This window comes from Balaenoptera ricei, chromosome 4 (genome assembly GCF_028023285.1).
Source record: "Balaenoptera ricei isolate mBalRic1 chromosome 4, mBalRic1.hap2, whole genome shotgun sequence".
Classification (NCBI taxonomy): Eukaryota; Metazoa; Chordata; class Mammalia; order Artiodactyla; family Balaenopteridae; genus Balaenoptera; species Balaenoptera ricei.
In genome coordinates, this window is record NC_082642.1 from 91,189,944 (window position 1) to 91,204,266 (window position 14,323).

Consider the following 14,323-nt stretch of genomic DNA (forward strand, 5'->3'; position numbering starts at 1 on the left):
AGCTGGGGAGAGGAAATAGAGGCAGCCAGTCTGCTAGTCGTAGAGGCAGGTGATGAGAAATGTTGGGTCAAAAACAGAGTGTTTATTAGAAGTGGGTCGTGAGCGTATCTTTAGGCACAAGGAAAGGACGCAGAGGAAATTGACTGATGGAACGGTGCTCCGGAGAGGGTGGGATTTGGGGGCTGCGTTTCCTTGGGGAGGGAGAGCACTCCTTCCTTGAGAGCATTAAGACCAGAGGAGAGGCCAGGGGGGTGCCTGTTTATTTATGACGGAGAGGCATACCAGCGCTGTGGGACCAGACACTGAGCGCCTGGAACAGACGAGGCGAGTCCTGTTATCCGTGTCCGTTGCTCACCTGAGCGCGTGGGAACTGGGAGGTGGGAAGCTGGAACAGACCTTGTGGTGGATTTGATGCAGATTTGACTGAAGAGAAGGCAAGTAGACTGCAGGCTTGGCCAGATGCTGGATTTCTGGCTTCAGAGTCCAACGCATTTCTGTCCCACCCACCCGTGACATTTTCATCTGAGGGCTGACCTCTGTCATGTTTGAGGAGATTGGCTTTTAAAAATCTTGTTTTTACCCAGAGACTTGGAGAAAAGTTTAGCTAAGCAAGTCTGTCTTTTTTTCTCTTAAAATAGTTTTGTATAAAAAGAGAATATATTCAATCTAAAAATTTAGAAAATGCAGAGAGCAGAAAGGAAATAAACATCACCCATAACCCTACAATCCAAAAAGAAGATTATGTGTTTCTGGATTTAAGTCACAGATTTTCAGCTCCATGGAAATACTGAGGAAAATCACTGTCAGTTCTTGACTGTTTACTACATGCAGGTACTAAGCTGGGTGTGCTTGTGTATCATTTTGTTTAATCCTCTCAACAACCCCATTCTATCAATACTATTATTATCTCTATCTTATAGCTGAGAAGCTGGGGCTGGGAAAGATTAACTAACATGCCCAATGTCACAAAGACAAGCCGAGGGAAGATGTGGGCATGAACTGAGGTTTGCCATTCATCCGAGCCCACACTCCCAAGCTGCTCTGTGGGCACTGCCACCAAACAAAGGGATATGCATAACTGGTATTCCCAGCACAGTATTGACATTCAGTCTGGTCATCTAATTTACTATATTTGAATGACTTTCTGAGCACAGCAAGCCTTCGTTTAAAAAAACTTTACTGAGGTATGATCAATGTATAATAAACTACACATATTGAATGTGTACAACTTGATAGATATTGACATTTATGCATACCCGTGAGATAAATATTCACCGTAATCAAGATGACGAACATATATCCTTCTCCCCCCAGAAAAGAGTATTTGTGTTCCTTTGTCATTTCTCCCTCCTGCGTCTCCTGCCCTCTTTCCCCAGGCAGCCACTACTTTGCTTTCTGTCACTCCACATGAGTTTGCGTTTGTTAAAACTTTAGAAATCCAGTATATACTCTTTTTGGCCTGGCTTATTTCACTCAGAACAACTGTTTTGAGATTCATCTGTGCTATTGAGTGTCATCCATGCTAAGGAGTGATCACTCCTTTTGTTACTGAGTAGTATTCCCTTGTGTGGATACACCACAGTTTATTCATCCACCTGCAGATGGGTATCTGGGTTGTTTTGAATATTTGGTAGTTTTTGCCTATTATAAACGGAGCTGCTATAAATGTGTTCAAGTCTTTGTGTGGGTGTATGCTTTTATTTCTCATGGGTCAATCCCTAAGAGTGGGGTGGCTGGGTCATATGGTAGGTGTTTAACTATTTATTTATCTATGTATGTATGTATGGCTGCGTTGGGTCTTCGTTGCTGCACGCGGGCTTTCTCTAGTTGTGGTGAGCGGGGGCTACTCTTCGTTGCGGTGCATGGGCTTCTCACTGCAGTGGCTTCTCTTGTTGCGGAGCATGGGCTCTAGGCGCGTGGTCTCAGTAGTTGTGGCTCGCAGGCTCTAGAGCACAGGCTCAGTAGTTGTGGCGCACGGGCTTAGTTGCTCCGCAGCATGTGGGATCTTCCCGGACCAGGGCCCAAGCCTGTCTCCCCTGCATTGGCAGGCGGATTCTTAACCACTGTGCCACGAGGGAAGTCCCTGGTGTTTAACTTTTTAAGAAATTGCTAAACTGTTTTCCAAAGTACGTGTATCATTTTACAACCCTATGGGCAGTGTCTGCCAGTTCCGTTTCCTCCACATCTCCCTCAGTGTTTATGTGGCCAGTCTTTTTAATTTTTAGCCATTCTGTTAGGTGTGTGGTAGAATCTCACTGTGGTTTTAATTAATACAAAGCTTTTAAACTTTTCGGTATGCAGGTCTTCATGGTCCCTGTAGTGACCGTGGAGCCCCACACATCAAGAAGCAAAAGGAGACGAGAAGGAATGTAAAAGTTATTACTAGTCTGAGAGTAGTAACTATAGACCCCTTTTTTAGTGTGTCTTATGTACCAAACACTTGTTAACCTAGAATCAACCCTGCAAAGTAGGATTATCTTCATTTTCCAGAGGAAGAAACTGAGGCTGAGAGAGATGAAGTGACCGACTTAGGGTCTCGTAAAGCAAACCCTTGAACTCAGCCTTGTCTGTGCCAAAGCTCTCGTATGCTGGCCCCCATGCCACACTCCATTTTGTAGTTATTCCTTTAAAAAAAAAAAATCCGCTTTCCCACTACTGATCTCTGCCCCAAACGTGGATACAGAACTTCAGGCTTCAAAATAGTCCAAGCAGACAGTAGGAAAATTATTTCCATTGTAAATTCTCTGTGGAGTCAGTGCTTGTAAAGTCTCCAAGCCCGAAAGCCTGGGTGAATGAATAAGCACGTCCTTCTGTGCAGCCCGACCTCTGGGCCAAGTTTGTTAACGTCACTTACATAACAAGGGTCCACTTCAGAGAAGACAGAATTAATATTATTAAGCCATGCTACTCCTCATTTGTGGAGCTATTTCTGTTTCGGATGCAGTCTTCCAATTCAACAAACATTTATCCTGGATCAGCAGTCATTAGTTGAGAGCTTGCCAGGTACTTTGATGAACTATCTCAACTATTACACACCCTCGGCTCTCCCCGTGTGATTGGGTAGTTAGCTTTGCGGATAAGAGGCAGGTCATCTGAATCTGACTTCTCTGGTCCTTACTGGTTCAGTGACCTTGGGCTAGTGACTTAATGTCTCTGAACACCAGGGCCCTCATCTGCAAGATGACAATATATTACCTCCTTCATAAGGATTGCAGTGAAGATGTGATGGAGTAGTGGAGGTGAACAATAAATGTTAAGTAGTAGTATTCCTGTCTTACTAACAAGAAAAAACGTTGAGATGTTAAATAATTGTGGTCAAAGCTACACGAGTAGTTGGTAGTGACAAAAAGCTCCCATGCCCACCTTCAAGCTTCCAAGTTCTACGTTATTCTGTCTGCTTGCTGTCACCCTCCTTAGGTTCCTGCATGCCCCTTGAGAAGCTGGCGTGGAAGAAAAGGAGGCTGTGTTTCAATCTCTGTTCTCTTTTTAGTGGAGAGTGATGCCTGTTTCTTACATAGTTTGTAATCACACTGTAATTACAGTACTGTATTCTTTGTTTTTCACTTTATATTATACGTTTACACATAATTTCATACTTTTTATGAACATAATTTCTAATAGTGGAAAGGAGAAATCTCAGTTTACTTAACCGTTCCCGTATTCGGGTAGGGTAGTCACCTCTTTCCTGTTTTGTCACTATTAGTAAAAATACTGCCGTGCGTACTTCAGAATACTTCTTGCAGATAGAGTCTCCTGCAGTAGAATCATCGAGTCAAAAGATGTATCCACTTCTTTAAGGGTTTTTTAAAGTGAGGTGTATTGAGGGATGATTTACATAGAGTAAAATTCACCCTTTTTAGGTATAACGTCTTAGAGCCACACCCACAATTAAGATATAGATGAAGAAAAGAAATGAAAAGAAAAGATATAGGTAATTTCTGTCACCTCAGAAAGTTTCCCAATGCCCGTCTGTTGTTGACCTCTCCCTTTGCACTCAGCCTTTGGCAAACACCAATCTGTTTTCTGTCCCTATATTTTTGTCTTTCCGTGAGTATCTTCTGAATGGAGTTAGGCAGTAAGTTGCCTTTTGAGTCAGGCTTTTTTCACTTAACCTAGTGCTTTGGAGATTCATCCAAGTTGTGTGTATCAGCAGTTTGCTCCTTTTTATTGCTGAGTAGTATTCCATTGTAGAGATGTACTACAGTATGTCTGTGTATTCACCACCTGACGGACATTTGGGTTGTTTCTAAATTTTAGTGATCACGGATCGCTGTTATATAAATATTTGCATAGTAGTTTTTATGTGAGCATAAGTTTTCGTTTCTCGTGGATAAATACCAAAGAGTGGGATGGCTGAGTTGATGGTCACTGTATATTTAACTTTATAAGAATATGCCAAACTGTTTTCCAGAGTTGCCAAAACATTTTGTATTCTCACTAGCAATTTATGAGAGTTCTGATTGTTCCACATTCTTTCCAGCACTTGGTATTTTCAGGGCTGATTTTTTTTTTTTTTTTTTTTTGCCATTGGCATAGCTATCTAATGGCATCTCATTGTGAATTTAATGTGCACTTTTTCTTTTCTTTTTAATTAATTAATTTATTATTTTTGGCTGCATTGGGTCTTCATTGCTGTGCGTGGGCTTTCTCTAGTTGCGGTGAGCAGGGGCTACTCTTCGTTGCCGTGTGCGGGCTTCTCATTGCGGTGGCTTCTCTTGTTGCGGAGCATGGGCTCTAGAGCGTGGGGGCTTCAGTAGATGTGGCGCGTGGGCTCAGTAGTTGTGGCTCGTGGGCTCTAGAGCACAGGCTCAGTAGCTCTGGCGCACAGGCTTAGGTGCTCCGCGGCACGTGGGATCTTCCCAGACCAGGGCTTGAACCTGTGTCCCCTGCATTGGCAGGCGGATTCTTAACCACTGCGCCACCAGGGAAGCCCTGTGCACTTTCTTAATGACTAATGTTGTTGAGGATCCTTTCATGTGCTTATTTCCATCCATATCTCTTCTTTGGTAAAATGTCTATTCAAGTCTCTAGCTTTTAAAATTCAGTTGTTTGTGTTGTTATTGGCCTATGAGAGTTCTTTATACATTCTGGATACAAGTCCTTTGTCAGATTTTTATTTTTTTGCAAACATTTTCTCCCAATCTGTGCCTTGTCATTTCATTTTCTCAGTGGTATCTTTCAAAGAGCAGATGTTTTTAATTTGACAAAGTCTAATTCATCAAATTTTTATCCTGTGAATCATCCAAGAAATCTTTGCCTATACCAAGGTCACAAAGCTTTTCTCCTTTGTTTCCTTCGGATGTTTTATAGTTTTAGATCTATGATCCACTTTGAGTTCATTTTTGTATACAGTGAGAGCTGTGGGTTGAGGTTCATTTTTTTTTTTCATATGGATGTCTAACTATTCCAATACCTTCTATTGAATTGACCGTATGTGTGGGTCTATTTCTGGTTTCTATCCTGTTCCACTGGTCTATGTGTCTATCCTTTTGTCAGTACTACACTGTCTCAATTATTGTAGCTTTATAATAAGTCTTGGCCTTAGGTAATGAATCCCCCAACTTCGTTGTTGTTTTTCAAAATTATTTGATGAGTTTTCATTGTCTTTCCATATATTTCAGTTATTAACACCCCCTCCCAAGGCACCCAGTCCTGCCTCCAAGGGGATCCACTTATCTCCACTTCTAATACCGTAAATTAGTTTTGTCACAGCTTAGAATGCATCTCTGTAAGGGACCTTCTAGGTTGCTTCCTCTGGGTTCTGAAAATGTGCCCGGCCTCATCATTGTGCCTTTACTAGCACCTAGAGGAACCCCTCTGTCATTTCTTCTTCCAGTTTCCTTGAAGGGTCCTCCTCACCTTCAGCTCAGCTGACATTTCCTCTGCCCTGGGAAGCCTTCTCTCCTGCTCCCCGGGTTTCCATTAAAAGTGTATTTACCTTCATTAGCATGCTTATTGTGATACGTTAAAGTTGTGTTTCCACTTGACTGCAAGCTTTTTGAGGTCTGGAACAGGCTGTTTCTTAGACCCAGTGCCTTCCATGGGGACTGCGTGTGGTAGGAAGTCAGTAATTGTCTGTTGGATGAACGTTGAGAGTCTGGGAAACTGATTCCCCAAAGGTGAATTCTTTGCTCACAGCTGGCCTCCTGGCTTTCAGTCCTCCCTGGCTTCCTTTCAAACTGCCTTTTCTTCCTTGTGTTACGCTGACTTTTTGTGACTTATTTCCATGCTGCTTTTGGAGCAAATGAGAAAATATCATAGCTCTTGAAGGCTGTTTTATCCATCATTGTGGCGATAAGAAAGAGAGGATGATACCCTCAATCCCTTATCTGCTGTAAGGTGATAGCTTTTAACTTGTAAAGTCTGTGAATCCAGTCTCCTATTTCAGTGTCAAGTGTACATGTGTAGATAACTCAGCAGTGTTTAAACCCTTCCTGTATTCATCCTGCTAACCACGTATTTTGGGATGCTCTTTCACTACTGGTATGAAGTCAACCCTCTCCCAGTTTTTGTTGCCCTGTATCAGGGTCTAGCTGCTCCTAATAGTAATGACTGGGAGTGTTTTGTGTAGTATCGGGGCCACAGTGTCTAAATATGAAAAACAGAGTCCTTCCCTTGCAAGATAGCTCGTATTGAGCCGTGCCTCTGTCTGAAGAGTGGATACATTCCATACAGTGAAGCAGTAAAGGGAGAAAAGAGCTAATCTGATTGACCTTAACTACCAGAGTAGTTCAATTCATGATTGGAGTGGTTTACTTCTACCAGAAAGATGGCAGGTTTTCTCAAATCCTCCAAAGACAGATCTGTCTGTTGGTCATTTGAACACTCTGTTATGAGTGATTCGTGTCTAATTGGGGGACTGAAGTGGTCACTTACCAGTCATGTTAGACAAGGGCAGCCAGCCAAGTGTGTTGAAGGGAGGTTGGGGGGCTAAAGGCTGCTCTGCGGAAGGAACTATAGGGGAGGCTAAAAGGGGAGGCGTCCAAGGGGAGTGGCTGTCAGGTACAGAGTCGAGCAGGGAGGGGCAGGATGCCCCAGGGCAGGCTTGGGTGGCAGCCAGGAAGGCCTAACACCCATCCACCTCTGTCCCTCAGGAGAAGATTGGCTGGCGAAAGGACGCGCTGCACTTGCTGGTGTTCACAACAGACGACGTGCCCCACATCGCGCTGGACGGAAAGCTGGGGGGCCTGGTGCAGCCTCACGACGGCCAGTGCCACCTGAATGAGGCCAACGAGTACACTGCCTCCAACCAGATGGTGAGGACCGGGGACCCCAGCACCGCTCCCGCCACCCCAAGGCCTCACCGGCCTTTGCCACCTTCCTCTGGACCTCTACTCACCGACTTTCCGCCCCATTCTTGGGACTGGGTCTCTACTCCATCTTCTCCAACTGGGCTTCCAGAACTCCTCCTCGTCATTAACTTAGAACATTTCTCAGGGATTTCTGTAGCTGGTTCATCTTTCTGCTGTTGTGCACCCACACGGGGAGTGTTTAGTCGCGGGAAGAGGTGACCTGGCGAGACAGGATGGATCTCAAAGGGGAGAGGTGATTTTGCACGAGGGAGAGGACTGTATTCCAGCAGAGCCAAAACCTGGGATAGAAGTTATGGGGCAAGACCAGCAAAGACAAGACTTCCTGACTTCTAGAAATGGGTTTCCCGAGGCCCTGAGTTCCATCAGTGTCAGGGGTGGGGTGGCAGGTGTCCTACATGGGATGAGAAGCCCCAAGGACCTTCCGCTCCCAGTGGTCTGTCACTGGGACCATGCGATTAAACAGAACTTAGGCAGAATTTCAAACATATACTAGGCCAGTGAAGTGAACTCTACCTAACTATCAACCAGACCCAACAATTAAGATTTTTCCACATTTGCTGTACAATTTCTTCCTCCCAAAATCTACACCCTCTTCCTTCCCAAATCCATTCTGGTGTCTGGCTAGAGAGAAATTCTTTCTAATTCTTGTTGGACTAGCCCATTTTCTCCAGTTTTAAGAGGTGGTCAAGAGTAATGGAGTCTGGAAAAAGAACTCCTAACTATACAACCTGATAACTGTAGAACTCACCGATGAGGATCCCTGCATCCATCATCAGCCCTTAAAATCCTTCTGGACATTGCTAAGCTGCCTCAAGGTGTCCTCCCTCCCTTCTTGCTCTGCACCCTTCCCCCGCCATAGCCCAACTTTTCATCCAAATATCAGCAGCCTCTTCTGCCCGTTCTGAGCCATGGGAGGACTGAGCAGAACCTGTAGGGGACATTGGCAGGTCCAACATTGGGCATAGGAAGAGGAAAAATAGGGCAAGGAGATCAGAAAGATAAGTCTTAGGGAAGAGAGGGAAGATAACAGGTGTTGATGGTAGGTGGTCGGACGTGGTGGCTCTCCTTTTGGGGACTTCCCCCCTCTGCCCCATTCCTGCTGAAGGGATGGAAACACGGACCAAGTGTGGGAAACCTCCACTCATCACTTCTCTATTCTGGGTTGGAGGGGTAGGAGGAGTGAGTCTAGTCTAGTAGGTGCCAGAGGGTCCTTTCCTGGAGAATCTCCCCTACAGTTTCTCAGTAAGGAGCTGCCGATGGGGCGTGGTTATTAAGGCGCTGCCAGGGGACGATGCTTGTCGTGGCAAGTGATGAGTTACTGAGTGCACGCTGGAGCCACGTGCTCGTGTGTCAGCCCGCGAGAAATGTTACAACCTTGACTTTTGCCTTGGCCCTAGGACTATCCATCCCTTGCCTTGCTTGGAGAGAAGTTGGCAGAAAACAACATCAACCTCATCTTTGCAGTGACGAAAAACCATTATATGCTCTACAAGGTACACCTGGAGGGAGTGAGGGAGGCTGATGGCCTGAGTCTGGGGGCCCTGCTGACCCTGAGATGAATGGGAGATTGGAATGTGGGGTCAGGTGAAGTGTGGGGGGGCCGGGTGAGGAGTGTTAACAGCCCTGCTCTATGTGGGCGGAGATCCAGAGGAGGGTGGAATATAGCCCCGTCCTGATCTAGCAGAAAATAATAGTATTAAGGAAGCTCTTAAGCATTCATACAGCAGTACATACCAAGGAAGTTAAACATATGGTTTCTAATTTGGTAGTGAGAAAAACTTCAGAAATAGTTTTTCAAATGATGAAATGGAAACACCCAGGGAATAGGGAAGGATGATATAAAATGAAAATGTACAGAAAGAAAACTAGGCATCTAGGCAGGCTGCATCACCAGTTCCACAGTCCAGAGATTTTATGCCTTCCTGCAGAGTACGGGGGACCAGTGGGTTAGTTTGGGACAGGAATTTCCGAAGAAAACAATAAGTGTCTTGAGTGAACAGAGCAGTATGTGTGTGAGTCTGTCCTGTCTAAGAGAAACTCTTCCCGGGTCATCCCATGGGCCACCATTATACATTTCCCTCGTGAATGTGCTCTTTCCCACGATCACAGGCAAGTTGCCTTTCCCTAGAACTGTCCTCCAGACTGCTCAAGGAGTGTTCGTGTGAGCCAAGTGTGAAGCCCAGCTCACCTCTGACATCTTTTGAACTGAGAGGTTATGAGAAATTAATCCCCACCTCTAGAACAGCCAACCCCGTCGCCTCTCTTTACTGCTCTTAAATATCCAAAAGAACCCTTGTCTGGTGGTGTGTTTCTACTGCTCCTGCCTGAGATAATCATTGATAAAATGCCACTTACACCTTCTTGAGTTCTTTATCTTCTTTTAGTCTGAATCAATTTTAGAAGATGAAAACAAGGGAAGGAGACTGTTTACTGAAGATAGCAGGATAGAACATATCCATTTACAAATACCATTTTTAGACAGATCAATTGCACAGACTGTACTGAGAATGCTACCGGATGCTTCAGGAGGGAAGAGACCCACCTTGGCTTAAGCCAGTCTTGCTCAGAACCAAGGACCTCTCACTCGGGAGGCATATCCAGTCCAAGGCAGGCTGAAGGTGTTGGGTGTTTCTAGCTATTTCTGTCACTTTAGTAAGTGACATACTCAGGCCTTCGTACAAGTGAAAGAGGAAAGGCAGCCACTTCAAGGCTGCCTGCTTTGCCAAAGACTTTACCCAGAGATACCAGACCTCCTTGGGAAGGCACCATTCACATTCATTTCCCTCCTAGGGAAAGAGGCTGTATTCGAGACCCTTAGAAAAGTTTCCCCTTTCACTCCTGCTGGACAGGTCGAGGGCATCCTTGAACTGAACCTGGGAATACCTATGTAGTCTAGGGGAGAGAGGGCAAGAACATCAAGAATATATTGACCTTAGAGGATGGAATTCCAGAGAGTTGTGCATTACATGCCAGAGAGGAGGGGTCTCTAAGAAGCATGACATTATACTTCAGGAACAGATCTTGTCAGGCCCTTTCCACTCAGACCTTCAAGAATCAAGATTCCACAGCTGACCGCAACAACTCCATTCCCTTGTGCCAGTTCTTCTTACCTCTGCTTGTGGCATCTTCTCTAGTTTATGGTGTGAGAGAGTGGCAGAATCAGTGCTGGGGGCCCTGACTGTTCTAGCTCAGTAGGACAATGTTCACTCTTTGACAGTGTGGAAGGGCAAAATGGGCTCATTTGTTTTCTTTTCTTTTTTTCCCCCCAAGAATTTTACAGCCCTGATACCTGGAACGACGGTGGAGATATTACACGGAGACTCCAAAAATATAATTCAACTGATTATCAATGCATACAACGTAAGTCACTGGTTTCTTCCCCCACCCTCTCCCACTGAGGCTCCGGGAGCTGGTGTGGACTCAGGTGGACTCAGGCCTCTGTGTTCCCCGTGGTGAGAAGTGAGAAGCACACACACAGACTTCGCCTCCCAGTGGGCAGGACTGAAATCCCCCAGGCTTCTGGAGCTCCACATAGACCTGCAGACTAGAATGAGTCTGCACATTTAGGGTCTGATTGTAATCAGGTCCTCTCAGAGGAAACCTGAGTGGGCCTGTTAAATTCTGTGCTTTTGTAACCCGCCCTGTTAACTTGGCTCTGCTCTGCTAAGTACAGCACTTAAGGATGTAGTTTAGCAGTCACTGCCACATCCCAAGCCAGTCGCCCATGATTCCCAAATCTTTCTCCTTGCTACCCTCCTTTCTCTCAATTTCTAACACCCAGGAGGTATTTGACTCAGACCTACCTTTTCTCGGGAAAACGACAAGCACGGTTTCTTGTGCTGGGAAGTATGTGCCCTCAGCTATCCCCTCCCTGCAAGGCCTCCAGTGCCCACCCAGCCCCTCATGAGGCCTGGTAATTCCCAAATTGGAATTCAGAGTGCATCTTCCTGTTAAAACAAAGTTCTACATAGAGGAAATGTAGTTTAAGGAGTGCTGTTAGTCCTGAACTTATGTAGAGTAGACATGTGGGCTAACCTGGGAATGTGAGTAACCACTCTGGCATCACATAAGCCATCTTACTTTCCCATGACTGATTTACATATGTGTATTTGGAGCTCTGCCTTTCCAGTTGAATTTGTGACCCTACTGATATCAGCAGCCTTATTTAGCGTTACTGCTCAGCTAGACCAGGAGCTGTAGGTAATGCCCTCGCCACGGGGGACGCAGAGCTTGGGGGTTCCCAGCCCTCACCTGGTCTCCTGGAGCCTCAGTGTCCTGAAGGCGGTGAGTGGGCAGCAGTGAGGGTTTGTGGCTGGTTTTCCGTCCTCCTCCCCACCTCCACCTTCTGTGCAGCTAAGGATCCTCTTCCTCTCACACAGGCTCTGATCCCTCTCACTCCGGGAACTTCCTGTTGCGAGAAACTAGACTTCCTTCTCCTTTCCTAACTTATTCCCCACATGCTAACATCCTCTTTTCTGATCTCTGACCTTTAATCCTCATCGTATCCAGTGGCCACCTCAGAACCCAGTGAGACCAGATTTCCAGGTTAACTACACTTGGTGGTTTTCAGATTCCCACAGTGAGTGGAAGCGTAACATGCTGAGAGGGTCTGAGAAGAGTGTGTGTCGGCGGGGGGCTGGGTCCACCCAGTGTCACCCCCACCCAGTGTCACCCCCGTCCCGAGGGCCACCCTTCTCTGTGATGCCTTGGGCCTCAAGCTCTGGACATGGAACAGAGGAGTCGGTGTGAGAGCCGGAGGCCCACCCTGGGCTGCTCTCTCTGTCCCGCTGGGGTCCCGGGGCTTGGAGACCCCTGGGTTAGCAGGGGGCTGCTGCTGGACCCGCTCTCAACAGTGCAGTGACCAGTGCTTGCCTCCTGCCGAGCCAGGGCCCTTGGGGAAGAAATGGCTGAAGGGCGACCACATCCTGGGCTTTGGCGTGGGCTGCGGATTTCTCCTGGGTTTCTGGGGAGGAGCCACCCCCCGGCATTTCCATCCTAGGTCAGCTCCTGAGTTCTGACGCCCTGGGTGGCTGACAGAGCTCTGGGGCTCCCCCGGGAGCGTTTCCTGCCAAAGGCCCAGGGCTCTGCTCCTCGTGACTTTAATATAGGAGGGCATCATGACACCCAGTTCTGTAGAACTGGCAGGGTGTGGTGTGCACCAGAAATGGAAGAGGCGCTCTGCTCAGTCAGCGTTCTGTGTGGCCAAGCGGTTTGCACGTCCACACCCGTGTGTGGGTCCCCTGAAGACCAGGGTGCACGAGACAGTGGTGGTGGTTCCCTGGGCGGGATCTCATAAACGCTCAGGGCTGCTCTCCCTCTGAGGCATGTTGCATTGGCCCTGAGCAGGAGTCATGGTAGATAAATTCGTTTTCTTACTGGAAATCCCGGGGCCGGGGTTAGGCAGAGGTCAGGAGAGGAGCAGGGAGCCCTTTCTGCGGCTGAGGATTCGGGAACCAGAAGAGTAGAGAAAGGGATCTCTTCCAGGCAGGAGCTGCGTTTGGAACCTGGGATGAGCCGCCCGAGGACCTTTGGGAATGTAGTACCGTAGCTGGACTCTGAGTTAAACTGGTGTGTCTGTAAGAGAACACGTTAGGAAACAAGACGTGTGACTCATGAGTGAACGTGTGAAATTCAGCCTTTAAAATGGGCGTTTCTGGAATACTATCTACAATGACTATTCAAATTCATTGGAAAATGAAAACAGATTTATTGAGATAATTAACCAACAATACAGTGTACAGATTTAAAGTGTATATTTTGATAAGTTTTGACACTTGTACACACCTGTGAAACCATCACTACATCAAGACAGTGAATGTGTACATCACCCTAAGAAGTCAGGACCCTTGGTAACTCCCTACTTCTGCCCTTTCCTTCAGTGGAAATTTAAAGAAATATATTAAATATAGAAACAGCAAGGTATTCAGAGCAAAGTTCAGTTGGTGGAAGCCGCGTTGGGGGTATGTTGGTGCTCGACGTTGATTAGCACCCTGTTCGCTGGCTGCCGTCCTTTCTGGCAAACGGGAAGGCCAGGGCTGGGCCTCAGCTGCCCATACTTCTGGATTTGAACCTGCACGGGCGTGTGTGTGTGTGTACACGTGTACGTGCGCACGTGCACTTTGGCCTGCACGGGCCAGTGTGTGTGTGTGTGTGGAGTACATACGTGTGCATGTGCACTTTGGCCTGCATGGGCCTGTGTGTGTGTATGTGTGTACGTGCACTTTGGCCTGCATGGGCCTCTGTGTGTGTGTGTACATATGTGTGCATGTGCACTTTGGCCTGCACAGGCCTCTGTGTGTGTGTGTGTGTGTGTGTGCGCACGTGTGTACACACGTGCGCTTTGGCCCGTGCAGGGGCTCTGGTTGTCCTTTCACCTGCTCCTCTCCCCGGCTACGGTCCAAGCACAGCTCTCATGGGACCGTTTGTGTTTCTCTGCGTCACCTTGCCACCTCTGCGCTTTGGGGTTGACTCCTACCTCGCTTAGAGTTGGCACACCGCCCGTGGGGACATCCTGAAAGGATTGCAGCAGAGCACAGGTAACAGCGGAAATGGCCGTGGTGTGACTCTAGGCTGGGGAGGGAGCAAAATGGAAAGGGCACGTTTAATGTAACGTCTCGTAGAATCGAGTCTGTCGTTCTTGACTTTCACTGTGTGAAACCTTCACCTCTGGGCTTCGATTCCTACATTTTTTCTTGCTGTGCCAACTTCTTTACTGTGAGAGATCACCAACGTGGAGCTTTGCTGTACAGTGGGTGCTGGCGAGAGGTTCCCTTCCAGAGCTCGGAGGTAGGGCCCTGGGTGCGTGCAAACACACACACACACACACACACACAACACCAGCATTATGTCACCTTGACAAAGGGGGGTAGGACTCAGAGAGAAATCACGGGGGGGGGGTCCCTTTTCAGAGTGGGAAAGAACAGAATGAGCTGGAAACCACTAGAGCTGCATGTGGAGGGTGACATCAGAGGCCTCCTCTCCGAGCACATGTTTCTCTTTTTGTTGTTGCC

General features: G+C 47.1%; 1 protein-coding gene across 1 annotated transcript in view; it reads left to right on the forward strand.

The window, feature by feature from the left end:
* ITGB5 (integrin subunit beta 5) overlaps positions 1 to 14,323 on the forward strand; it is a 110,496-nt gene that overhangs the window by 52,718 nt on the left and 43,455 nt on the right. The window contains exons 6-8 of the mRNA XM_059920935.1: positions 7,095 to 7,256; positions 8,711 to 8,806; positions 10,584 to 10,673. Coding sequence (XP_059776918.1) covers positions 7,095 to 7,256; positions 8,711 to 8,806; positions 10,584 to 10,673 — 348 coding nt within the window. The remainder of the gene's footprint in view (positions 1 to 7,094; positions 7,257 to 8,710; positions 8,807 to 10,583; positions 10,674 to 14,323) is intronic.